A 27,698-nucleotide genomic window follows, 5' to 3' on the forward strand; every position below is an offset into this window, starting at 1 on the left:
GGCGCCCTGACGTAGTCGAGTCCGTTCCAGATGACCCTACTTACAACGTCAGCAGCGAGCTCACCCTGGAAGTGACTGCTAACGACGATAACACCAAAGTCTCCTGTGTCGTCGATCACGACTCTGTGAAACATGGGGAGAAGAAGAGTGAGCAGTCTCTGCGGGTGTTGTGTAAGTCAACTGGGAGACTGGAAGGTTTGGTGGGAGAATGAGTGGTGAGAAGATACAACAGGTGCTGGTTGAAGAAAAGAGAGGAGAGTTAAAGCTAGTTTAACAGAGCTGCTTCTTTATATTCTTTCTTAAGCTTTTTTTTTAAAAAGCGTGAGAACCATCCACCTCTTTTGTAGTTTGATCTAAAATGTCCCAGTCTGTTATAACAAGAAGAAGACAGAAATTTTACCTGTCTCGCCTGCTGCACTCAGCTAGAGTTGAGCCACAGTGGGTAAGAAGAACACTTTATCAGCTGAAATGAAATCACTAACTGAAGATGTGGACTCTGTATGAATACTGCCCTCCTGTGGGCAAGGTCATGGTACTGCAGCTCAGAGGTAAAGCAATGCCATTGTGTGAGGGGGTTATGTCATAGTAAGATGATGCATGCAGAACACAGACGATAGCAGATGGAGACAGGAATGAATGGGACTGTCTGTGGTATGTATGTACAGCTCTTACTCCTGTGTTATGTAACCGCAGTGTGTCGGTGTGTGTCTGTCTGCGTGTGCTCATCTTCTGCTTATAGATGCCCCTGAAGTAGTGATCACCCCTGAGGAGAGGATGGCAATAGAGGGGCAGAGGTTTTCTCTGCAGTGTTCAGGCAAAGGCAACCCTGAGTAAGAAAAGCACACACACACATTCCTTTTTCACATCAACCACTTTACAGAAATAAGCCCACATTTCTCGAGACACACTTGCCAGCAGTTTGCATTTATATTTACAGATTATTGTTGCCATGTTGTCTATTTAAATACATATTTTCACTATGTCAGGTTAGCCTAAATCTCAGTTTATTATGTTAGGCATACTGTTATGAAATAAGAGGATAGGAATTTGTGGCTGTCCCCCTAAATAATATCTGCTGTGCCTTCAGAAGTTGAACCTGTGCATAAAAATCAAGCCTCAGAGGTTTGGGTGAGATCATTATTGAACAAACAGCACCATGAAGACCAAGAAACACAGAGAAAAGTTTAAAGCGTGGTTAAGTTTTAAAAGGGTCTCCAAGGCTTTAAATATGTCATGAAGAACTTTTCAATCATCTGAAAGTGAAAATAGTATAACACAGTTGTAAAGTCATCGAAATATGGGTGTCCACTTGAAACACACAGGTTAAACAGGGAGAGCATTGCAAAAAGACATGTGGCCAAGAGGCCCATGGTAGAGCGAGCCTTTATAGAAGAGAGACAAGACAAAGCCCATAGCCGAAAGAAAGCTATAAGAAGCTCTGTTTGCATTTGCAACAAGCCATGTTGGGAATGTAGGAAGAAAAGTGGTTTTGGGACCTACTTTAGATGCCATTTGCACACATTGCATGTCCCCCTGATCACATCGTTCCCCAAGGCAAAACATTGTAATGGTTTTATCATGCTTTGGGAATGCTTTTCTTCAGCAGAGATCAGGAAGTTGGTAGGAGTCAATGGGCTGTCCAAGAAGAAAACCTATTAGCAGCTGCTAAAGTCATAAGACATAGGCGGTTCTCCTTTCAACAGGATAACACAAACCTAAAAAACAGACAGAGCTACAATACCTTCATTTATATCGAGGCATATTGAGAATGTTCTGGTGAAATTGGGATTGATAAACTTCTGCGAGACATAAAAGTTTATGTTCACAGACATTTTATTCAGTCTTATTCTGAGGATGGAACACAACATGCATTACTCTGGATGTGCAAATCTGGTAGAGTCAAACCTGAACGTATGGCGAGTCTATATATGTATTTTATATAAGCTTCATAGCGTTTTCAGTTTTAAATATCCTATGTACTTCCAAACTGCTGATGTGACCTTTCCGCTTTTATGCACACTTTCCCTTTGAGTTTCTGCACTCGTTTTTTTTCCCTTCACCTTGCTCTTTTTTATTTTTAAGCAGTTATGGAGCACGGTGACTATCTTTAAACTGCTCCCACATACTCATACGGATTTTGTGATCTGCACAGACTCTGTGCTCACAGTCTGCAGACACCTACATTTCTAGTGACAAATTCCTTCATTTCCCACAATCCAAATGGATTGATGAGCTGGTTGAGTACTTGACCTCATTTGCCATGAGGTTCTGAATTGGAGTATTTTCTATTGATATTGTGATACATATTATTGTTTTATCACCCAGCCCAACCAGCAAAATGTATTTGTGCAAAGTTTTGACCCAGGTGTCTGAATGCAAATACATTTTCAATGCTATAAAAATTTGAAAGTGTGTTTCATTATCATTGACGTCCATCTTTATGTTGGTGTATCCTATAAAATACAATTAAAATATATTAAAATAGTCATGATATGACAAAATATAAAAAAAATCTTATTGTGTGTCAGCACTTTTGCAAATTCTGTGACTTCAATGAGATTATAGCCGAGCTGAAGCACTCAAATCTCTGTCTAATAAAACTGTGGCAAGCTTGAACTCAAGGTTATGCATCATTCCATTTTCTTAGAGAAAAGCAATAGAGATCCTCTTGTAGGATTTTTGCGAGCTCAGATTTGACTTAAAGTATGTTTTTCTGAAAGAAAAATGACAACTCAGTCCACAAAAAAAGGCTCCTGAACCGAGGGTCAGTGTTCATTTGGACCGCTTGGTTTAAGGTGACAAGATGGGGACACTGAATAGCTCTGGGTGCCAAAGGTGACACTTTCACCTCTGATTGTACTCTCAGACATCCTTTTAAGGAAGAAATACAGTCTTTCTCTTCGAACCTCAGCAAAATGATTCTATTTGGGCTTCATGATGGTGCATTTTTTCGTTTGCACTGTTTCTTTATAGGAGCAAGGAAAGAAACAGGAAACCGATTAAAACACAGGATGCATTTTAAACCAGAACCTTTCTACTTGTTTGCATGTTCTTCCCATGTATATGAGGGTTCTACCCAAGTACTACAGTTTCCCTGTGAAGTTCATAAAAATGCTTTGTAGGATAACTATTCTATATAATGCTACTGTTAGGTATGACCGTGATAGGATCTGCTTAATATCCCTGCGCCGATAAGCTGACAAATGGAAGAACGGATAAATAAACTGCTGCATTTAACAACAAAATCAAATCATTAGCATTGAACAGTTGCTCTGATTTTACAAAGATCTCAGCTCAGGGTCTTTGAGTTCTTCATCTGCTAGAGCCACACCTGCACAAGTTGGTTTATGTTGTAAATCTTTATAATAGAAAGCGGAACAATTGGGGCTCAGTTCAAAGGACCAAAAAGCACGACACCAAAGGCGAGGTGGCAAAGACAAAAAGGGGAGCTTAACTTCAAAAAGAAGATGTAAGGTTACAGAAACCAGGTGGGAAAAACAACTCAGGAGGAGCAGCAGAACCTGATACATAGGAGGGACTCGTCAGGAATAGCAAAACACTGAAAAGTGACGACACTGGGCTCAGAGGAGAAAACTGGTGACCTACTGCGGGCTTAAATACTAAAGGACTGATTAGTGAAGTGGCTTCAGATGAACAGAAAAGAGAGTAAAGAGGAAAAGATCAAGTTCAGACCCTCTCAGACTTAGACATCACAGCTGAGGGAGTGAGTTCATTAGGTTTTAAGATAGTTTAAAACAGAGGAGCTAATGAGACACACCATTGTGGGTGCCCACGTTGCCTGGAAACAATGCATCATCGCTGCAGCAAAAAATTATTTCCTCTTCTGTCACATTACAGAAGATACATATTATGTTCTGTCACCAATAAAAAAAACATATGCAGAGATTAAATGCTTTGAGGATTTTTCTACAAATTTGATGAAATTGCAGTAAATATTTCCATCAGGATTTGAATTTTTTTTTTCCTGAATTTAGAAAAAGTCCAAAAACTCAGAATATATAATAAGGCTCAAAGTATTGCAAATAAGGACTTTGATACGTCTGTATCAGAGCCTGAGTTCATCTGTGTCAATTGCACCTCCCCGAGTCTTCATTTGTCTCTTTATGTTTAAGGTCTCATTAGGTTTAAGCAATTTACTGACTACCTAATTAGCGTGCTGGGGTAATTAGGATCTTTAAAGGAAAAGCAGCTTGGTCCAAGAATCCTTGTGTCAAAGTCACTTACAAAGAACTGTAGCGAGGTTTGAGGTATGCATGTTACTGTTTGGGTGGGATTATGTAAAAACTAAACTTGCATTTGATGTTATTTAGGAGAGAAAGCCTCATTATTAAGTTGTTTAAATTCTTGGAGGAGGACTTGGACAGAAGGAAAATGAGGTTCGTGCAAAATGGAATGAAATGTTAATAACTAACTTGCATTAGATAACTTTTTTAGTGTCTTCCTTTTGTACAAATATAGATAAGTTCTTCCTGGAGGCTGCAGTTAATGACTACGCTGAAGGACACAAAGATCCAGTAGACTTTTTCTATTTCAAACAACTCAAAACTGTTAAAACTACAGTCACACTGTCATTAAATAATTATTTACAAAGAACATCCTTCACAATTTTATTGTGTTGATGGGAAAAATTAGCTAAATTTAACTGCAAACAGATTTAAAAGAAATTAATGTACCTTTTCAGATCGTTTAAAGATCTGTAGGAACTTTAGTCTCCATAAACAAAAGTGTTTCATTCTCTGACCTGAAACAGATGTTGTGAAACCACTAAATGGAAACCTCAGTGGAGGATCTGTAACCATGTGGACCAATTTCTCTTCCAAAGGCCCAAATATGCATAGGATGCATCAAGGACATTTTAAAGTCTTATAAAATAAAGGTTTAATTCAACCAGTGTGACATTTTTATATTGGAACTGTTCAAAATTATAAAATTGTCCTTCCTACCTCAGGCTGTAGGAAGGACTGACAGATTCATGCTCATTTAATCCAAGTTAGCCAAGTAAATATGTACTTTAGGCAAAGTTTTCCTGCTAATAACCTTTAAACAAAACTTTAAAAATAAACAATGCAAAACAGGAACTCGGTATAAAGATGCAAGTATGTAAACACTCTTGAAATTTAAGCAAATGCATCAAATTACATGGTAGGTAAACAATCATTAGCATCAATAAACACCTCAAAAAATAGTTGCACCTGCAGGGTGCTTGTACAGGAGCCAACCATAGAGTTTAGAAATACTTGTAAGTAATCACACATTAACATGTTCAATTTTTGACAACTGCCTGAGCAAATAGTTCCTTGTTCAAACATGACTCAGGAAAAAAAACATAGCAGCTGCTTGTACAAGCTCTCATGTTTTCACTCATATGGTTTATACACAATTCCTCTGAAGGCAACACACACAGAAACAAGTCAGCGTCTTAAATCCTGCCCACACAAATATACTCTTCCACTGGCCTCTCTGCATTATAGATGAACCTTCATCGATCCGCTCCGCCATCCTCCCGCTCCTCTCCTCCCTGCCTCCGCCCATCCTACGTTGTCTGGTATCTCTCCACTGGCGTGTCACTCACACCTCGTGCGCCGCTCTCCGCCTTGTCACGCTGCCTTCTTGCCCTCCTTCTTTACCACCTCTATCCGTCCTTTCCCATAATTCTCCTTCTTCTCTCGACGTGCACCTTTTCACCCCACCCTCCCCGTCAGCTAGACCGTCCTGTCATCCCTTCCCTACTCCGCCGTCGTCGCCCTGTCATCGTTTCACGGGAGGGCTGAGGAAGAAGACTAACTGCTAAGTTTGACTGTCAAGTGAAAAACAGAGGGGGCTGATGAGAAGGAGGTGTCTGTCATTGCATGTATGCATTGATACAATAAAAGCGGCTGTGACGGAGTCCTACAGGCAGATCTGCTGAGAATCTGTCTGTGATACAATAGCACTCAGTGGATGAAACCATCCCTTTGAATTATGCATGCTCCTACATGAGGAATGGCCCTGTGCTGCAGTAATAAATGGCTCTTTCTTGTCATAATGGACTTGTCAGTGCAAGAGTTCAGGAGATTCTATAAATATATTTTAAGACTAAATATCATCATATTTTAGAGTAAAGGAAAACTAAAAACCTTGAAAGTATAAAATGTGAATAAATCACAAAAGGCATTTCCACAGATTTTTAAATCAGATCTGTAATTTTATAATATTTCTCTAACACAAAAAGAGTCTTTTGGAGTCGTAACTTAAAAATTGCCTTTCCCTACATGATAACAGCATATCATCAGTAACAATACTCACTCGATGCTTATTACCATTTATCACTAAATAGAGATTGTCTTCTTTGCTAAAAAGACTGTTTTCCATAAATATATTGAACTGATGTGAGCTAAATTAATCACCGATCCCTTCAAATGTTCTTCTTATACACGTAGCCATGCTGATTAGCTTTGGTAGAGGTTACTTTTTCTATATTGTTAAATAAATGAGAATATGTAGTGTTGCTGCACTCTGACTAAAAATCAGTATTTCTACTTAGTTTTGGATAAATCACCATATAAATCTACTTTTTTAAACTCAAATCTGAGCTATAAACTTTGCTGTCAGATGTTATGGTTCGTTGCCCAAGTTTGGAGTTTGAAATACAGTGTGACCCTTACAGCATTTCCACACCTGATAGTCCAGTAGACCCAGTTTGTTTGGGGACCAAAGTTTGAAGATTCGTCCCATTGTCAGTCAGTGTGGTTTGCACTTTGCATTGCCTTGATGCTGAAAATGTGTATGACACTGGACTTTGTCAATTGGTTCAAATTCTTTGGAAAACCTGTTCCACTCCTCACCAGTGGTGGCGCTGTACCAAAAACCATAGGGGAAAATGACTCACAAACCTCTGAAGAAGACACAAAGCACAACTTTCTTCATGAAATGGGAACAAAATTGGAGCGGTGTCAGATTTTAGCACGACTTCTCACTTGTCTTGACCACAAGCTATTTCTTCCACTCATGCTGGACTCTTGTGTTTGTCTTGGTTGTATTTACCCAGAATGCCCTGCACAGTAACTTTTGGAGCGGTCTCCGGCCTGCTTGGCGTTCACATATTAATTTGAAAGTTCACGTCCCAAGGTTTCTAGGCAGACAAGAGTTAGCATCAGTTTTCGATGCACACTTTCCCAAAAAAACTGGACTTTCTAGACAAATGAATTTGAGTTTTATTAAAGCAGAGTGGGAATAAGTAGAGGAAGTAATAAAAACTATGATGTCTTCTTTAAAGTATAATAATATATTGTTCATAGCTAAGTTTCAGAAAGTGCAATTTAAAAAAAATAACAGTATGTAAGAAGGGGATGGATAAACAGGAGGTGGGAAGGGAAGAAAAACAAACAAAGAGGCAAAGGAGTGGTAGTGTGAAGTGAAACGAAGCGACGTGTGGGTGGAAGGGAGACAGAGAGATATGGTGACAAGCAACAAATGACCAAGACAGGCAATGAAAGAAAAAAACAAGAGGAGCTCAGTATTTTAGCATCACATTGTAAGGCCCATTTTTCAAGCAAATATTACATTGTGAGGGCCCTATTCTTCTTACAGGCCCCATAAGAAAAAGTACTGTTTGGGGTGTAAGGGCTAGATTTAGGACCAAGGCATAGTCATAACAATGAATAAAGAATGAATGGAACTCGATGCAAAGTCCTTGTGAAGATAGAAAGATGTACTATGTATGTCTGTGTGTGGTGGAAAAAGGAAAAGGATTTGGAGCGTGCTCGGTTGTGTGAACAGCGGCTTGTGGGTGAACTAGCGTCCAATCAAATCAGATACAGGCTGTCCCTGCAGCTGTCAGTCAAAACCCAATCACCGCGACAACACCTTTCCTCCGACACACCCAGCCACTCAGCTCCTTCGCCTCCCGTCGAGCTGCCCTCCCCAATCAGACTCAATAAATGTCACACTACATTCCCCTATCCACACTTTTTTCCCCCAGTAGTTTCATCGTTTTACGTTTGAAAGGATGGCTAAGCGTGTCGAATTCTTTCTGGTTTCTTTGACGCCCAGCAGCAAGAAGGAAAGGCAGAAAATCTGCGTTCTACAATCTATTATATTTCCTATCTATTTGATCAACGCAGCCAACAAGGCTTCATAATCTCATCACATTTCCAGTCCTCTAGTCATTTTACAAGTTAAGCTCCTCTTCCCGTGCTCATTTAACACATTTAAAGCTGAGAAGGTTTGAAGAACTAAAACCTTTTTCATGCGAGCATCTGTAAGTGTGCAAGGTCATGGTCAGCTTTACAAACAGCAGGAGGCATGTAATACGATTACAGTAAGCTGTAAATTATTTTAGGACATGGCTGCTGATGCCTTATATCAGTCTTACTGTCACTGGTTACATTGAGAAAACCTCTCGCTACACCTACTTTAACCCTTCTAAGACATTTGCATTCTCATGATAACGAAAAAGTCATTCCTACGCATTGCTCCAAATTAGCTATTTGATGTGATATTTGCTGCATTATCTGGATTAGTGGAATCCAAAATATGCCATGCATTCAAAATCAGATTTTTTTCCAACATGACAGAGTAATTAATTCTACATGAGCACTGCATATTGAAATAAAAATAAAACAATAAGAAGGACATAAAACTGTTTAGTAGAACAATTAAACAGTTGATGGAAGTGACGAAGAGGCTCGTATTATGACTTAGGAAAATGTTCTCTATCTTAGCGCATTCTGCACTGGACCCTAAACCCATCACAGAAAAAAACAAATTTCTGCATCACTGGCTTTCTAAACTAACAAGACAACAAGAGCTGGCAGAAATTGCATCACTATTTCCAGGCTTGCAGTTAAAAAAAAAAAAATCTGTTAATTGACACATGCCTGTGCTTCAAAATGTTAGGAAAAGTCTCCTAACAATGTAACTGCACAGAGTCCTGCTGCATGAGACAGCTTTGTCTGGATGATGTTACACAACATAACCATTGATTTCACTTTTTATGAACAATTCACAAACCTTTTTGATGACTCTGGAAGTGAGCACTGTTACCGTCGGCTGCTTTGGGTGCCAAAAAGCAGGGAAAACTGCCCAGAAGAAACAAATACACACATGAAGCTTACAGTATACAAGGACCGCTTGAAAACCTTAAGATTTCATAAATGACATTGATAAATATCTTTATCAATGTCATCAAGACATTGATAAATATACTTTTGTTACCTATTGGAATGTAGAAAAAGATCATTTTGAATTATAGCATTACATTAAGTACAATTTGAACAACCTAAATGCAAGTAAGGACTTAATTAAAGAGGATTTTATGAAAACTGACTTCAGCTTTACATCATGTTATAATTTAATCCTCTCATAAAAACATATCTGGAGTGTTGCCTTGATTGTTTCACACATTTGATGAATCATTGAATCTGCTGCGTCATACAAACTGCTTCTCAGTCCAGCGCTCCTAAAAATGATTGTAAACAGCATAATGAGAAGCACTGTTGTGATGACATGCTGAAGGCAGAGTGTCAAAAAACGTAGGAGCTTCTTAAAGAGACAGATGCCCAATTTCAAGGCGACAAATTACAAAGTCAAGTTTCTTTTAAGTTTTATGTTTGATATATTCAGCATTTTAATAAAAACTGAACATAGTTACTTGATTGCACTACAAAATGGCACTATATGCCTGGAAAATCAACATAAACGAAAATAAGTTTGTATTTTTGAGATGACTCGGCTCAATATCCTGCAGGTAAGATAATCATTGCTAACAATATTCAACATAACCTCACTGAACTTCACAGAAATGTAAAATATTTTACTCTGATAACTTAGCTGGTGTTCCTCTGCTGCACCATCTTTCTGACCTGTCAATATCCTCCACTGACAGCTCTGAGCACAACAGCTGTCAGCAATGTCAGCTCAATGGCATGAGTCATAAGAATACGGCAAAGAAAGAAACTGAAACTTTTTACTGTTTCCTTTCTTGTTTTTCAGATAGATAAAGTAAATACTGAAATTAATCCTTTTTTTCCCAACATAATGGAGTGAAGCCTTGCTGGCTGATTCTAACACCTAATTACTTAATTTTGTTGTAAATTTAATGCAGAATTATATATTTTCAATCTATTATGTATACTTATTTTTCCTGAAAACATACTATTACCTATTTGCTACATTTTTGCCAAGCTTATTAGAGGCATAAATATTTTTTTTTCTTACTTGATTTCAGGACCTTCTAGCAGTATTTTATAAAGTTTTAAAGAGACCTTTTGCAGATAAAGCAGTAGAGAAACTAAAGGTTATGTGTGAATTTGGACTGTGATCCCCTCTGCTATTACCATGTAGAGTAAAATGTCTGCCTTTAGAAACCAGGCTTCACTTTCTATTTCTCCACCGCTGAGTTTCACTGTTGGATTTTTAATGCTTGGCAGGAAGTAACAGCATCAGAGCTTCTTTTGTGAATCGTGCTGCCTTATGAGCCTCAAAACCCCTCTGCTGAGAGCAAATGGAATCAAAAAAGTTTAACTGGATCCATCTGCTAAAACATAAAATAAATACACTTGTCGGACTTCATACAGCTGAGAGCTTTACAATTTGATTAATTATTTTATCTACTGCTAAATCTGAAAATAGCGACTGAATCTAATCTGTTGTCTCTATTATCAAATCTGAAAATAAAGAATCATTCATGCAGGGGTCATGATCATAAAATTATCTTTAAATTTGAACTAACGGGTGCTTGCTATGCATGAAGCTCACACTCATGCAGATTTTATAGCCATAAAAGAATACTTTACACATGCTTCTTGTGTAAAGTAGCATGACCCGTAGTCGCTGTAAAAGAGATTAGTTTTACATTCAATAACAGAACACAAGCTACAGCCGATAAATGTGAAGTTAATTGTTCAGTTAATTGCATATTATGTCACATTTGGAGGCAGCGTAATACAACAGCTGATTACATTTTATAGCAGGTAACCAGACGCACTTGCTTTTAATGCTTGGATAATCTTTTTTTCATTTGTCTTGGGAGTGCTGACTGAGCACGTGAGCTTGTCTTTGGCATTTGTATTCCTATAGGAAATGCAAAACCAACAAAGCAATGCCAAGTGTCAGGGGACTCGGCTGTTTGTTCTATGCTAGCTCTATGCAAGTTTTAGAAAGAGAGAGAGAGTTTTTAGCTCAAGTTATTCTGTCTTTTTATATATATTTGGTGTAAACAGACAAATTATAAGAAAAGGGGACAAATGTTCACTTCACTAGCGCTTTAAATCTGCAGACTGCACCTTTATGTGCACATTTCAGAGAGCAACTAATCAGTCCAAGACATCCAGATCCGTCCCTGATTCAGACTTGCCGTCATTGTAATTACTGTACAGCGCTTAAGGACTTTGCTATTTGCATAATTGATTCTTTTATCAAGGCACGTCTCACTATCTCTCTCATATACAATCTGTTACGCCAAATGGATTTTTCTAACAAGGGCAGATCTGAAGCTCTGATTCTGTTGTCTCTTTCTCACTGCATTTCGTTTCATCTCCTTTTGGAGCAAACACCTCCGTCTTTTCGATCATCACTCTCGCATTTTCTTCAAAAACTTTTTTTCTTTCTTCAATGCCTTCAAAAAAAGTGACCATGCCTCCTACATTTTTTCACATTTCATTAGGAAACACTTCAGAAATATTACAAGTCGATATTTTTGGTATCACAATAAAAATTGTGATATGTGCTTATTTTGTTATCAGCACTTTTATCACCCTGTATGACCTTTAGCATTTTGGAGAATGCCATTTGTGTCCGGTGTGAACTTCTGCAGCTGTAAAGCTCAGTCCAACAGGCTAAAGATCACATTAACGTGCAAAATAAGAGTTCAGGACACTTTGGATATGTTAGCCAACAATTACTGAACTCCAACACAGTCCTTTGTGATGGGAATACAGCAGACACAAATGTTGTCATGACATAATTGCAATAGATTGTGTAGCCCTATACAAACATCAATGTTTTATTATGAGATTTTATGTGATAGAAACACAACACAGTGGGTTTTCAGTTTTAAACAGCAGGTTAAAATCAATCAGACTGCATAGGAGTCTAAACTCTGAGGTGGATTTAGAAATTTGTCTGGATCATTTATATATTTTCCTCTATACTACTCTATTGTAGCTGTGTTTAGTTATCCTGTTGGAAGGTGAGTCTAATTCCCCATCTAAAGTGTTTAAAAGTTTCTGGCAGGGTTTTTTCCAGTATTGTCCTGTATTCCTCCTCAAATACCTCCATATTGGTAGGATATTTCCTGTCGTTACTGAAAAAGAGAATCTCCAGAGCAGGAGATCTCCACTGTCTCTTTTTTACTGTCTGTGGTGTGTTCAGGGTCATGTTGGCTAAAGCACTTATATTTTTGTCTCATTTAGGTTAGATCACTTTCTTTCACACCTTTCACTAGTAAGTCAGCTTTTGTTCTATTTACACCACTAACATGTATAAATAGAACAAAACAGCCCAAAAAATTCACTTTATTTACAAATTATGTAGCTTCTGAAGGCAATTTTCTTCCTGTGGATGCTGTTTAGGGGAATCAAAGTAAAAAAAAAGAGCTACTTTGTCATTTTTATGACATAGAATCTTAGTGAAAACAAGAACTAGTGATTGCAACATGATAATCAGAAGATTTCCCTTTGTTTCATCTATTGCTGTTATCTTTTTTCTGCTCTTCTTTCTTCTTCTTGAATCTTTTTCTCTTTTTCCACCTTTCTCCATCCTTTCACTCCACTGCTTCCCTACTTTATTTGCAAAGTGTGCACATCAAGCAGCTCAGGTTTCTCGTTTCATCTGTCTCAGGCCCACCATCTATTCCTGGGAGAAGGCGGAGGGAGAGCTCCCCCCACTGGCCAAAGCCGATGGTGCTTTCTTGTCCTTTTCAGTGCTCAACAAATCAGATAACGGCATGTACATCTGCCAAGCTGGCAACAGAATTGGGAAGGGCAGAGGGAGCTACACACTTCAGGTGCAAGGTAAGGGGAGAAACCCTGAGGAGAAGAGGGATTTATAGAGAGACAGGAATCTTTTACGTTTCTTCATTGTTTTTTTATTTTTATTTCTTCTGTTGTGGCTTTGCTTGTACGTCCATCTTTTTTATCTTCTGATTTCTTTTTTTTGTTTTTTTTTGTTGTTGTTTTTTCTCATCCAACCGTGCAACCATAACCACCAAACCGCTTTCGCACATTGTTGCGCCTCTTTCCCTTGGCTGTTGGTGTGCTGTGTTTGTTCAATGCGTTGGTCTGTTTGTGTTTTTTTTTTAATTGTTATTATTCTTGCGCTTTGCTTGCCTATTTCTCTTCGCCTTGCAACACATATTCCTCCACCTGACCCACAAAGACGACCCCGACTCCTCAAACGCAATTACCCCCACGTTTCTCCCCACTTCCATCTTTCCCTCCTCCTTACCTGACGTCTTCCAAGGCTCAGGGTCAGACTTCAGTGACTTCATCACCTTTTCCCCTGACTCCTCCTCTTTGACGGCTGTGATCTCTACCACCAACCCGCCATCTTCCACCACCACCCTCTCCAACGCCCTTTTCCCTGACCTGCTCTTTTCCCCTGTTTCCACCCCTCTCATCCCTCCATCCCCTGCGACTCCCACCCTCTCATCCCCCACCACCTCAGTTTCCATCCAGACGAACGGAGTTTACACTTTCACAGGTAAAACCAGTTCCACACTTGCACTCACACAAGACGTTTAGTAATGGAGTGGAAAGAGGGGGGAGGCATTAAAGTCACTGCTTTGTTATTTTCTCCTTCAATACACAGACTGAATAGCTGTCAGAAATACTTGTTTTATATGCACACCCATGCAAACACTCCTAGAAAACACTCAGTGATGGACAAAAATTGGATTTTTGTGGCTGTTTGCAGCTATTTCATGCTTTTGTTTTTCTTGTTGTCCTCTTTCCTCTTATTGATATTCCCTAATCCTTAACCCCGGTATCCTCAACATGCACACCTCGTCTTTGTCCATGCATCCGCTCCTCCATCCATCCATCCATCCCTTCATTCATCCATCATTCATCTAAATATTCAACTGTCCATCTACTCATCTTCAGAAGATGATGCACGCAACTCGACAGGTATAACTTTTTCCAGCAGTCTCATGTTTGTGTGGGTGTCTGTAGTTTTCAACCACCTGTCTGTGCATCTATGTCTGTGATGCTGTCTTGTGTTTGTATGTCTAATGTACTAAAAACTTAAGCAGAAATATTAATTAAATATTTTTAATAAGTCCATACATTTTCCTGTTCTGGAAAATTCACATTTTGCACTCTTCTACACTTCCAAGTGCTGAAACAAAAACCTGCAGCTTTTGAAAATAAGTTAATATTTTTTGGTCTCTCAAAAATGAGTTGTTTCAAAAACCTCCCTTTTGTTGTGTCACAATCGAAGGGCACTGCACCATTACCTAGCGACCCAAGCGGAGCTCCAGCACGTTTGGTCAGCTGGTCTTACCGCTGCATTCACTGTACAATGGCTGCTGGAAAAAGCAAGAGTTTTGTTGTTGACTAACCATCCAGAAACCACTTGCCACATTCTTGCTGGTTGTGCAGTAGGCTCCATTTCTGCTGTTCAAAGATGTACTGTTGTATAATTGCACATTTGTTTGCAGCCATTGTCATGTTTGAGTGTAAACATTAAGTTGGGGTGTGGCAGCTGCAGCTTATTTGGATTTCAAGTAACAAGTCGTCCAATGCAGTTCATTCTGTAAGGAACTCAAAATAGCCAGAACTGAGCAGAGATTATCTAAAAATTATTTTGTGCTAAAAATGTAATATTTTCTGTAGCCCATAGACCAATCATAACCTCTTCAAGGATGTGCAATTGGTCACCCATAACCTTTTATTTTTGTTAACTTTAAAGAATATATGTTGCAGTTATTGGAAGCCCCACATTTAGCTTTTAAGAAAATGAGAATATTACCTAAGACCAACAAAAAAAAGCATGTTATGGCCTACACAATCATGGAATGGACTGCTGCCTTGACTGTTGATGTCTGGCTGCATGACAGCAGTCCAGCACACACACATAAACATCCTCCACAGTGAGGATAAGCCACAAAATGTCCTTGCTAAAAACGCAGGCTGATCACAGAATGCTGCATAGTAAAGGACAGAAAAACCTGGTGAGGATTCTGCTGGAGTGGACTGTTGCTGGTTACAAAACAGAATGAAATGGGAATAATCTTACCAAAGATAAAAAAACAAATAAAACCAGAATTTAATGAGAAGATGAGAAATGCCACCGTCAACAACTCAGGAGAGCTGAAGGCTGATCACTAAGTGAACATACTGTACAGCGCATGGACATGATTTTCATGAGGCCAACAACTCCTGTTTATTGGTCTGTTAAAACACTGCATTATTGTAACATTAACATTTTCTGATTAACTCAATTTTGGAGTTTCATTAGCTACAACCCATAAACGTCAAAAATGATAAAAATAAATAAAGAAATAATATACACACTTGAAATATGTCAGTCTATGTGTAATCAATCTGTGTAATATACGAGTTTCACTTTTTGAACTGCATTGCAAACTTTCGACGATATTCCAGTTTATTGAGATGCATCGGTGCCTTCCTGTGGTCCTTGTGTTTTTGTCTGTCTGGTGTTCTGGGGAGAAAACAAATACCGAACTCTAGAGCAGGACAATGAATTTTTTAAAGCAGCACACACACAACGAACATGGACAAATCGCCTCTGAGCACAAGACGTCATACACTTGCGTTTCTCTAAGACATGCCAGCCAGCATGACCTCTTAAATGGTACAAGACATTTACACATTGTTGTGCTTTGCGTGTGTGTGTCAGTGTGGTGTAGGTTGTGGCGGTGCGGTTGCTGGCTTTGAGTTGTTCTTGGGTCTTGTCTGCCTTCCTTTGATGCTGACAGCAGGATTTATTGGCTCATTCCCATTCTCGCCTCGTCAGCATGCCCCTCTCACCTCCACGCCGGCCATTCAGAGTGTGTGTTCCACTTTAAGTGTGCTTTGTCTTTTCCTTCCACTTCTCCCTCACTCATCAAGGTTTTCCACTGCTCTGCTCTCTGTCGGTTAGCTCTTGTCAGGTCCTATACTTCTCTGAGAAATAGAAGTGCTACTCCTCCTTGCAAAGTTGGATGCTCACCACATCAATTGGCTGTGATCTTGCTCTTCCCCCCCCCCCCATCTCTGCATTTGTCATTTAATCCTGTTACTGTAATCACACAGAGTCTCCAAATAACCTTTGTCTTTTTTTCATTTTTTATCTTTTGTTTGGTCCTTCAAACAGTCGCCTAATGGAAACCAGACTCTCCCCCTTGATTTCACAAAGTGTTTTATGCTTTTTATGTCCCACACGTTGGGGAAGTGCCACTTCAGGGTTGATTTTATCTGAGCGACTTTCTTACAAACACCCAGGGATTTTATACAGCCTAAAGAAACAGGCGAAATAAATGCTGTGTCAAATTGTTTTGGCTGCACACTGATACCTTCTCTAAACACTAAGAGCTCAAAATGGCTGATGCAAACAAAAATGGTGGGAATGAAACTTTAAATCTTTTGTGAATGGCATGAATCTGTGAGTAGTTCTACTTCATCACAAATTAAGGAGGAAAACTGTTTTGTTTTGTTTTTTCCAGAAACACACAAGCAACTAGTGACTATTCATTCACAAGACTCACAAATAAAAATAATTTTTTCATGATAATATTAACACATAATAAAATACATAGATAGTATTTACTAATAGGTGGTCATATTATATTATATTGTCATTATTCCTACGTTTTTCATTTTCTCGTGGATAATTGCTTTATGGCTGAATGTTTTTGTTATGTTTGATAAATATATTAAACAATAATACAAGTCATAATTACCATAATGACCCATAATGCACCTTCATTCATAAGGACACACTTTTAAGTGCTTTGCAGTTAAAGCAAATTGCTGATTAGCAACAGAGTTAGGAATAAAAATTAAGGGTAAAAAAAAATTTTTACTCCCCAGAAACTCTTTTTCTGATATATATTTACATTTAAAGCATCTTCATTAAGAGCAAAGTGGAACCCAAGTCAAATTTATTGTCCGTTTGCATAAACCTGGCGAACAAAGCTGATCATGTTAACTTATGCATTAACTTTCCAGAGATTAAGATATTACTTGGTATGCTTTAAATAAAAAGTAGAATTTATGATGAATCAAATCAAGTTTGATCAACATATTGTATCAATTTTGAAAGTGCAACTTTAAAAACCTTGAGAATAATTTGATACCAGAAACAGTCCAATGACTGCTGCACCCTCAGGTCATCCTGGTCATTTTAAACCCCCAACAAGTTTCTCTCTTTCTAAAACTTGCATAGAGCTAGCATAACAACAAAACAGACAGCTGTGGAGATTTCCCCCAACATCTTGAATTGTTCCCGTTCTCTGAAGGAAGCTGTAAGCTGCACATTTCTGTGTAAGTTAGGCACAAACAATTTTTAATGGCAGATGATGAAATTGCGACTCTCTTTCTCCTGGCTTTGTTTTTGCTTCTCTGTTTTTGTCTTGTGAAGGTTTGCCACAGTGGGTATTATATTCTGACATGTTTCTTTGCTCCCCAGTTCTTATCCTTCTTTTTGCTTTCCCTCCGTCACTCTCCCCATTATTTTCTCTCGCTCTATTTCTGCTGCCTTTCATCATCCGTCTTCCATTTCCACCAATATTCATCCACCAACCCCAATGTTTCTTTTCCTCTCTCCCATTATGATTTCTCTGCTTCTTATACATTTAGAAATGCTCTGTGTCTTGTCTCTTCTCTGTTTTCTTCTCATCTCCTCCAGTTGTACGATGACTACTCTTATAATTCCCTTCTTTCGGGTCCTAACTTCTTCTCTTCTTGTCATCCCGCCCCGCCTGACCTCCTCTGAAGACACGACAGCCATGTCGGCACCTTTGGGCGTGGACCACGCTGTGATCGGAGGGGTGGTGGCTGTTATCGTCTTCATCCTGCTTTGCCTCCTCATCGTCCTCGGCAGATACCTCATCAGACACAAAGGTCAGCAGCTCTGCACAAACAAGTCCGCAGACGCACTCATACGTCTGAACACACAGGGAGACAAGCTGGCATACATATGGATGCATGCAAAAATATGGCAACATATCATCCATCCATGAACATAGAGATACTTTGTATGCAGGGACATGCAAATGACTGAGTGAATTTGAAATGTAAACGATAGATGATGTAACTTTCTGAAATTCTTAAAGTTTATCACATGGTATTACTTTGTATTTTAGGTTTTTATGTGACATTAACATTAAATAGTGTTGTGTAAGGAAGTCTTTATTTTTGTTGCAAATACAAACCTGACAATCTTTTGAATGCAGGCCTTTCCACTCTGATACCCCTAAATAAAACCATCCACAAAGAACTACCTTCAGAAGTCACTTTCACTAGGGATCACACTAGTATCAATCCAGTTCTCATACCTACTTAGTCCCAATATTGTCAATATTTCAGATCGATTTGCCTTATTCTAATAGGAAGTCCTGTCTGCAGGTTTCCAGAGGCCATACTGGCAAAAAGATCAGACAAAAATTGAAACTGTTTGGTTTGCAGTTGGCCCTGAAACAGGCTCCTCATCATGACACATGGTGGAGACATTATGCTATTCCTCATCAGGGACTTTGAAGCTGTTAATGTAGGACGGAGCTAAACGTAAGGCTCTTGCCTTACAGAGGCTACAAAAGTTCCCAAAATGGAGGTGGAGGGTCAGCTTCCAGCAGACATAAAATCAGACAACCACAGCTGGTTTCCTGAGCTGCGCCTGTCTAATACATCATTTTCTTTCACCTTTATGATTATGAAGCATTTTGTGTTGGTCTGTTACATTAAATCCCAGTGAAGGTCATTGAAAAGTGTGGATGTTACATTACAAGGCAGTGTAATAGGACATGGTAGGTACTGGGCACTGTTTTAAAATCCATTATGGTGGATGTGTTGCTTAAACTGGGTTGTGAGGCAACATGTCATCCCCACATGCATGAACATAGAGAGACTCTGTACGCTGAGCCGACTGACGTGCAGAACCCAGATGGCTGCTTTGTGGTGTCATCAGGGCTCTTTAAATCAGAGGAAGCCTGCTAAATGAAATGTAAATGTATCTGGAGCTTTTGTCACTAGACATATGGTGACCTACATAAAAAAAATACAGCAATGTGAAGAACAAATCTGACTGGAGAAAATAGTGAGTGATAGAAATCTTACATGAGTTTTTATGACTAAAACTTTTACTCTGGTATTAGTGGGCGAAATGTCTTTACATCTGATGACCTCATTGACAGATCTGTGCAGTTTGTGCATCCCGTTCAGACCTCCTGTTTCCTACATGTTGAATCCTGTAAAAGAAGCCCCAGTGATGCAGGCTGATGACAACTCATTACTGTTCATTACATGTTTTGTTTACTCAGCTTTTTTTCGCTTCAGATTTCCTCTGACTGGTAATTAATTAAGTCACAGTTATTTGGGCAAATGAATAAATCATATTGTTGTGATGGTAAAATTAATTACTCCCATCCCGGGGTGAGTTATTAACTCAGTGGTTAAAGTTTTGTGAGAACAGTAAAGTGTATTTAATTTCTTTCTGTCACATGTTTACCTTTTGTCCCTAAAACAAATGACTTTTGTGCTTCTAATGGAAATCTTAGAACAATTAATTGCCGCTAACTGAAGATTACAAGACTATGATGTAAGAGCTTGAAGATTCTCCAGAATATTGTGTGATTATAACCTGCTAGTCCTACTTGTGCTCACGTCCGTTTTATCTCCCAGGTCACTCTGTCTGGCTCAGTTTAAGTTCCTGTTGCTGCAGCTCCATTATTCACAAAAAACAACCCAGAGTCTGGACTGATTATATTTGCCTCCTTGAGCAAAAGTCAAATCAATGTATCCCAATTAAACAGTTCAGTATTCACATATATTCCTGTACTGAATGTTTGTGTCTAAATATGCAGATTTATTTTTGCTTAAATAATTGTAAATGCCTGCATTGTTATGTTTAAGTCAAATACACTGAAATTATTAACTTATTGCATATGCTGTAAAAGTGTGTTTCCCTAAGAAAACCTTTACAAATATATGTGAATACAGTTTATGTTGCTGTATTAAATAGTATACCTTATATATACAGTATATTTGTCCAACTCTGGCTTTAACATTAAGATAATATGCACTACTGTTAGAAATTAGCTGTAATGCCTGCACAGCTGTTGGCAATCAAAACCAAAGTTTAGTCACTATTGCATTGTGTCGCACTAAAATTATTGCATTGTGTCGCACTAAAACACAAAATTCAACCTTTAATTTTAGTATGTTTAGTTAGGGGTGTAAAGAAAATCCTAGAATGAAGATATCGGTTGTTGTTTTGTCTTTGTTTGGTCTTTTAACAGCATAACGATCCCAAATAAATCACCCGATGGTTGACTGTGGCTAATGACCGTAAGCTGCGAACTTTGGATTTAGAAGAGCAAATTTAGATAAAGTATGATTTCAGCTGTATTTTGTAATAAACTGATTTTGGTTGGTTTAGTGAACTTAAACAGATCAAGTTTTTCCTCAACAGAAAGGGATTGGTGTTGGTACGCTAGGTTTAGATAATCAGGAGAAAAGCTTTTTTTTATCAAGCAAAAAATAACAAAAATTAAAAACACCATTGCTGGATTCTGGGTTTACTAGTTTTATGATCATTTTAGTGGTTTATATGAACATAAATAAGTAGGCGGGTTCTCCCCACATCCTTAACCAGAATGTTGAAGCAATGCCAGACCTCTTTCCCAGCATCGTTACACAGTTGAAGTTGTTATTACTCAATCTCACAGAAAGCATCTCTGTGGTGATACTGAAATGTCAATTCTGCATATTCTGAATAACAAGTAGCTCACAAAGATTTTGTATAGTAAATAAAAAACATCATTAATTGGTAGATTGATGTCTCTGTTGGGCTGATTATCTGTCTCCGCCGCAGCAGTTCAGACAATTAAACCACCAGAAAAACAACGAGTCACTGAAAGCTCTCGTTGTATTTGCTTAGGAGCCACACTGGAACATGTGGACACAATCTCGTCTCAAACATCCCATCCTACTGGGGACCTACACTCCCAGTGGTTGACTTTTATGGCCTCTACAATCTTTCTACTCCACCCTTTTCCCCTCTGTCTCCGGCTCACTGGGTCACTCTTTTTTCCTCCTCGTCCCACAGGAACGTATCTGACCCATGAGGCCAAGGGTTCCGACGACGCCCCTGACGCCGACACGGCCATCATCAACGCTGAGGGAGGTCACTCCGGAGCCGAAGAGAAGAAGGAGTACTTCATCTAGACGGGCGGGGGGACAGAGTGGTGGTGGGGGGGAGAAAGCGAGGAGGAGGAGGAAAATTTGGAGGATCCAGCTGAAGGAGAGAGGAAAGGAAAAACCTCCATTTGTTTTCACAACAGCTTCAGTTCTTTACTCTGTTGAAGGGATGTTGGCAAGAGAAGGGAGGTAAAGAACTTTGGGCGGCACTTCAATTACCCTCTTTGCATTGATATAGGGAAGTGAGATCTTTTGCACTGACATTCGGATGAACTGAAGTTACACACATGCGCACACACACACACACGCGCCCATACATGATTCAGTTGTTGTTTTTCCGCACAGACGTGAACGCTCGTAGATGCTCAGATTAACAAAGGCGAGCTTCCTACTAACACATCCTGATCCGTTATCACATCCTCACACAAGCATCCCTTTTTTTCAACTGTCAGCGCAGTGAAAAAGCTAAATTGTAAACCACATTCTGACATCGTCACGAACCTCTTTCCTCCTCCACAGTGCAGCCCACAGCGGGTCTGCCCCCGTCACGTTCCAGTCCTCATTCTCTCTATCAGAACAATGCAGAATCCCTCCTTAAACTTGCTTAGGGTAGACAAAATTATTGATTGGAAAATTTAATCTCCTTCCATCTTTTTTTAATCTTTCTATGCCATCCAACCGCTTCCTGCGGACGATAAGATTTTTCCACAACGCACCACCACAAAACTTGCAAAAACAGCATTCCCACCTTGCGCTGCCAAGCCCAGGGCCTCCAGTATACATATATAAATATATATAAATATATAAATATAGAGTTATATAGCATTCTTTTTACTTGACAGAAAACATTTGGTGTGTTGTAAATGCACTTTCTGTTCTGTTATTTTTCAGCATTCTGTCACTCTTCGGCGCCCTCTATCCTCTCATGCAGCCCGTTACTGCATCACAGCAACTTATATACTCAAAAATAAAATAGAAAAAAAAAGCCTGCCTGTTTTTATTACATGCGTGAAAATTCAGAGTCAAAGCGATCATTATCTTTGGGTTAAAAAAAAAAAGAAAAAAAAAACATGTAACAACCATGATGTTGCAATGAAAACTAACCTTAACTGCAAATATTTGTACAAAGAATGTTTTTCCTATTGGTTTGTTTGTGTTTTCTAAATTTTTCTTTTGGATTTTTAGGGAGATTTTGTGTTTCCTGTCACATCTTGTTGTGTTACTGTCAGTGTTAAGAGTTTACAGTGTCTGCTGGTTTGTCAGTTCAAAAGTCTTCTTATTTGGGCATTTCTTTGCTTCTTCTGTTGTGCCGTGCTCCGTGGCGACAGCTCCTCCCTGCATAGTCAAACCTTGAACTCTAATCGGCAGCCACGTCTGAGTGAAACGTTCAAAATGAGTTTAATAGAGTTTCTTTCTTGTCTTTCATGTAGTTTCCCTTCAAACTCAGCCTGCTGAACCTAACAGTCACCTTCAGATCGCCTTTCTTGGCAAGGCCATCTGGCTCCAAATCCACTGAGTAGGGGCTTCACTGGCTTTCTCTAAGAACCTGCCATGTTTGCTGCTCCGGGGTTGAGAAAATGCTCACAGGACCTAACAGGGCTGTCTACATGCATTATAACCAAGTTCCTGGACAAAAAAAGGGGGGGGTTGCGGGGAATCTCTTCCCTCGATGGCTTTCTTGTATGAGCAGGACTCATTCGCCAGCTAAGCGAAAGCTTCCCATAAACCAACGCTGCTTTATTAAGGTTGAGACTTGGCTTTGGCAGCAGCGAGTCCCACTTGGCCCAGGCATGGAAATTGATTGCAATCTAACTAAGAGGCTCTGGCTGCAGGTTGTACACATGCCAAGGCTCTGTTTGGCCGGACAAGGATTTCAGGCTACTCTAACACTCAAGAAAGTCATTTAGGGAACCTAATGTCCTCTTCTACTTTTCTCCTTCCCCCTCCACTCGTCTACTTCTTTTCATACTTTAATCAATCAAGCTGTCTGTGTCCTGATCCACCTTCACCCTGTCTCCCTCCTCTCATTGCTCCTTCCTTCCCCTCCCCTCCGTCTCCGATACATGTCCAGAATCTCCTGGCTTGTCTCTCGCTCATGGAGAAGCCTGTGTAGACGGAGCTGTGTGGGCTGAAAGCTTTCTGCAGTAGTGGCATGTAGGAGATGAATCACTGGTCAGTTTTACAACCTTCACTACAAAAAAAAAAAAACACAAAAATATTACCAATTATTTTTGTCTGCTTTCTAAGTGCAAATATTTTAGAACACTTGAAATATGACAAGTAATATACGAATAACTTTTTAGCATAGAAGATTGTTTTAAGTAAATAATTCCTTAATATTGATTTAGAAAAATACTTTTTACACTGACAGATTTTTTGACATGTAACAAGACATTTCCATAATATTAGTAATCTGCCAGTGGAACTATTTTTCTATCTTTATTAAGGAATTATTGACTTATAATAAAACAAGCTCCTACATTTTGCTGTTTGTTGTTTGTAAGTTAGTTTTGTCTTATTTCCAGTGTTCTAAGATATTTAAAATTACGTGGTAAGATTTTTTGTTTTTGCAGTATTCCTGTATTAAGTGTTTCTGCTACCTAAGAGGGTTTTGTGAGTTTTACTGAAAGGATTATTGGCTTGGATATGTTTCTATAATAGTGTGTTTGGTATTTGGTGATTCAGCCATACTGTCGCCTCAACAGTACAGCATCATAGGTTCATATCTCCTGCTGCTTGAAGTTTGCATTTTGTCCCTACACCTGCCTGAGTTTCCTCCAGGTTCTCCTTCTGCAAGTCCAAAGACAGGGTGAAGTTAGTCTGCGAGTGTGCCTGAGCAAATCATCATCAAATTGTTCGTCTCTTTGTGTCGGCACCGTGACGGACCAGTGGCCTCTCCAGGGTGTGCTCTGCCTTTGCTCTGCCCTGTGGCAGCTGGGATAGGCTGCATCCCGGGCGTACAGTCCCTGCAGCAGTGGTACCCCAGCCCTGGTTCCCAGAGTCCACCATCCTGTGTGTTCTGGATCAGCGGTTTTCAAACACCTTCTAATAAGCACCATCTCTGTGAATACAAATATTGCCAAGCACCACCATGATTTTGTCAGAACTGCATCCGGATTTGGATTGGGGCTGAATGCTTGGATCAAGGATTTAATTATGCATTCCATTATTCGTTCGTATTCATCTTTCCAATTTGAAAATGTCAACTAAGGTCTTCTATAGTTTCCCAACAACCCATCCCTCAAAATCCAATATGGCTCCTGCCAGTTGAAAGCAGAATGATAAACAGTTAATTGCACATTTGTAAATGCACATCTTAGTAAGTTTAGTATCAGATTGTGCTCTGCAACCTTTGGTAATGAACAAAATCTTTTAGTGTTCAAATGAACACTAAACAATAAATAATAATAATTATCCATTTACTGGCTGCATTATGTTTTGCATAAAAATGCCTTTTTCTGTTAAACAGATTCTAAAACAGGTTATAAATTTAAAAATATACACATCTCACAAAACATGTTTAGATGTCTGGTATGAAAATCAGCTAAGTTAGGCATTATTTCAAAGGACTTTGGCTAAGAGATGTCAGCAAGATGCTCCCAGTTTAATCTATGGTATGTCTTAAAAATGTGTGAACAAATTCATGATTGAAATCTTAAATTTCTTGAAATACTGACAAATACTCTTTTCTTTTGAGCAGTTTCTGTTTGAAGCTAAGATTATTTTCTATTCAGTTCAACTAAAAATACCTTTTTCGATCCCAAATAAAAATTAAATCTGGTTTAAATCACAGATATTATCCAAGCATTTTCAAAGAGTCGTTTTGGATGTTGATGCTGTGAGCAGAAAAAAAATCTGAAGGATCCTGTGACTGAAGACTGTTACTGTTTGACAGTCACAACATGAAAACAGCTCAATATTCGGGTAACAGATGATATTTTACAGCAACATGTCTTGGATAACATGTTGCTAATCCACCTCAGTTGCTTTTGCCGCTCCTTTCGAAATCTCTGTCTGGCCGCATTTTTAAAAAATGATCCTCGTCACCTCCTTTTCAACTCCTCTGGGATTTTCAGTGGGGTATTATTTCAGCTTTTGAGACCCTAATCATCTGCGTCTGGTCACAAAAAGTAGCTCTTGCTTCCACAGTTACGCATCATAAGTTTCTGAAAGTGAAAAAAGAGCAATGTTTTTTTCTGCTACACAATATCATCCAAGTCTTGAGGTATTAATTGTCCGAACATGTAATGCCTCATCCATCAACACAAAACTCTACAAAATTATTTATGCAAAAGCAATTTAAAAGGATAATAATTATTTTTTTCTTAAGAAAAATCTGAATCTGCATAATCTGTATTTTTTGACCATGAAGAAATTCAGAAAAAATAGCAATTAGCACTTTGCTAAAAATTCCTCCAAAGAGGAATCTTAAGTTTTAGGTTAAGGTTTCATTGACGATTCTCCTCTCAGTAATTAATATCTCCGGCTTACATTTAAATTTGAATGGAAACAGAACTACGAAGAAATGAGAGAAATGTTACATTACCCATAAAAAATACTTCAGAACAATATTTGGAGTGATAGTAACAACATAATTGTTGTGGAACTATCTAATGATCACAAATATATTCACTCTGTAAAAAGACGCTACATGTCTTCAGTTACCAAAATCTTTGTTTCCAATGTGGTCAAGGTGAACAAACAGGGAAAATCTTTGTGAATATTCCAGTTAACACACACCAGGGTTATAAAGCAGGTTATGAGTTATAAAAAGGGCTTCTGAGGAACTTGGTGGCACGCTAAGGATGCGGTCTTTGAAAGTCTATGTGCTGGAGCAATACCACTTCAAAAAGTGCAGGATATGAGGATCAGGGTCTGGGGACCACTACTCTATGGGATGAACCAGGCATAGCTGATATATTTTTTTATTTTGACTCAGCTTTTCATCTGTGTTATGGTTGAGGAGCAGAGAATCAGCTCTGTCTCAGAGAGCTTGTTGCACACTTCAAAGACGATAGCATTGAACTGTATTTAGCCTCAGTCCACTGTAACTCTGCTCATGCTGGAGAGAGGAAATACTTGCCTCCTACTTAAAGTATAATGTCTTTTTTCAAAAACTAATGGACCTGTATTTGCCTGTAATTTATCGTCCTGTTCTTTGTCTTAGTTAATGTGCTAGCATGTAGCTTGCATGAGGAATGATTGGAAAGTGTAGATACTGCTGGAGACGAGAAGTGCCGACAAGCCCCTCTCCTGAGACTTCGCTGCTGCCCTCTGTTCTGCAGACATACGCTGTGACCCGGATAAATCTGCCTGTAACCTCCTCATCTCTGCCGCCCAACCAAGTACAACTCTTTCTGCTTTTTCTTCCAACACCCCAACATGAAATCTGCATTTGTTGTTGAACTGGGATGCGCAGTCAGTGAAACTGTATTTTCTGGCTTGGGTGTGATAGTGACTAACTGTCCCCAGGTGCCAGCAAAGCATCACTTCTCTTCTCCGTCTTCAGTCAGTTTTAGCCGGACTGTCCTTCACTCAGAGTCATCATCTCCTCTTTAGGCAGTTCCAAACAAGCTGCCTGTCATTTTCCCCCTTTTTGTAGAGGAAACTATTTACTTTTTAAGTCATGTTTTTTAAAAGCTGTGCATAATCATCAGTGTTTGAGTTTCAATTTAGTTGATTATCTTTTTTTTTTTTCATTTAGATTTCCCAAAACTTGAATGTTAGAATTGTAGTATTTGCATTTATTTTCTTGTTCAACAACCATTTTTATATATTTTCCTGTACATAGTGTTGCCTTTCTGGAAACTCTTACATGCAGACCCATACAAACACCTTACACACACACTATGGATGCATTAACACACACATACATGAATATGCACAGCAGGTATGTCTGCTCCTGTGGTGTGTGTGTGTACTTTAGTGTGTGTGTGTCTGTGTTCGTGGAGGAGTGTGTATCAAATGACCCAAACAGACACTCTTTATGTGTTGCGTTCACAAAAATAGTTTTATTTCCATGAATAAAAAAATAAAAAAATCAATTTTTTTTTTCTTATTTGGATTATAAGTCTTCCTTTTGAGTAAATATTCATATCACATGAAAGTAGTGTTGTTGTGTGTGTTAATTTGTATAAAAAAGGCAGATGATGTCATCAGTGCGCAACCCTGACAGATGCTGTGTTGGGGTCAGAAACTGTTGGCTGAAATGTTCCAAAAATATGAGGTTTTGTTTTGTTTTGTTCTCCTTCTCTTTTTGTTAGAATATGAGTTGAGTTGTTGACTTCAATAAACATAAATTTGGGTTAATTTCACCTGCTTGCTGCTGGTTCTTCCTGA

The 27,698-nt window shown here is 38.9% G+C and overlaps 1 protein-coding gene across 1 annotated transcript; it reads left to right on the forward strand.

The window, feature by feature from the left end:
- On the forward strand, positions 1-27,673 carry LOC129377991 (cell adhesion molecule 3-like; the record flags this gene model as incomplete). The annotated part of the gene is given in 7 exon segments (XM_055058219.1): positions 1-171; positions 740-830; positions 12,841-13,013; positions 13,378-13,701; positions 14,103-14,126; positions 17,940-18,065; positions 21,268-27,673. Coding segments are annotated over 7 exon segments (1,028 nt in total), but the record flags the coding sequence as incomplete, so codon positions are not given.
- Between the last annotated feature and the right edge of the window lie 25 nt (positions 27,674-27,698).

The sequence above is a fragment of the Poeciliopsis prolifica genome, unplaced genomic scaffold (assembly GCF_027474105.1).
Source record: "Poeciliopsis prolifica strain line A6 unplaced genomic scaffold, Auburn_PproV2 SCAFFOLD050, whole genome shotgun sequence".
Taxonomy (NCBI): domain Eukaryota; kingdom Metazoa; phylum Chordata; class Actinopteri; order Cyprinodontiformes; family Poeciliidae; genus Poeciliopsis; species Poeciliopsis prolifica.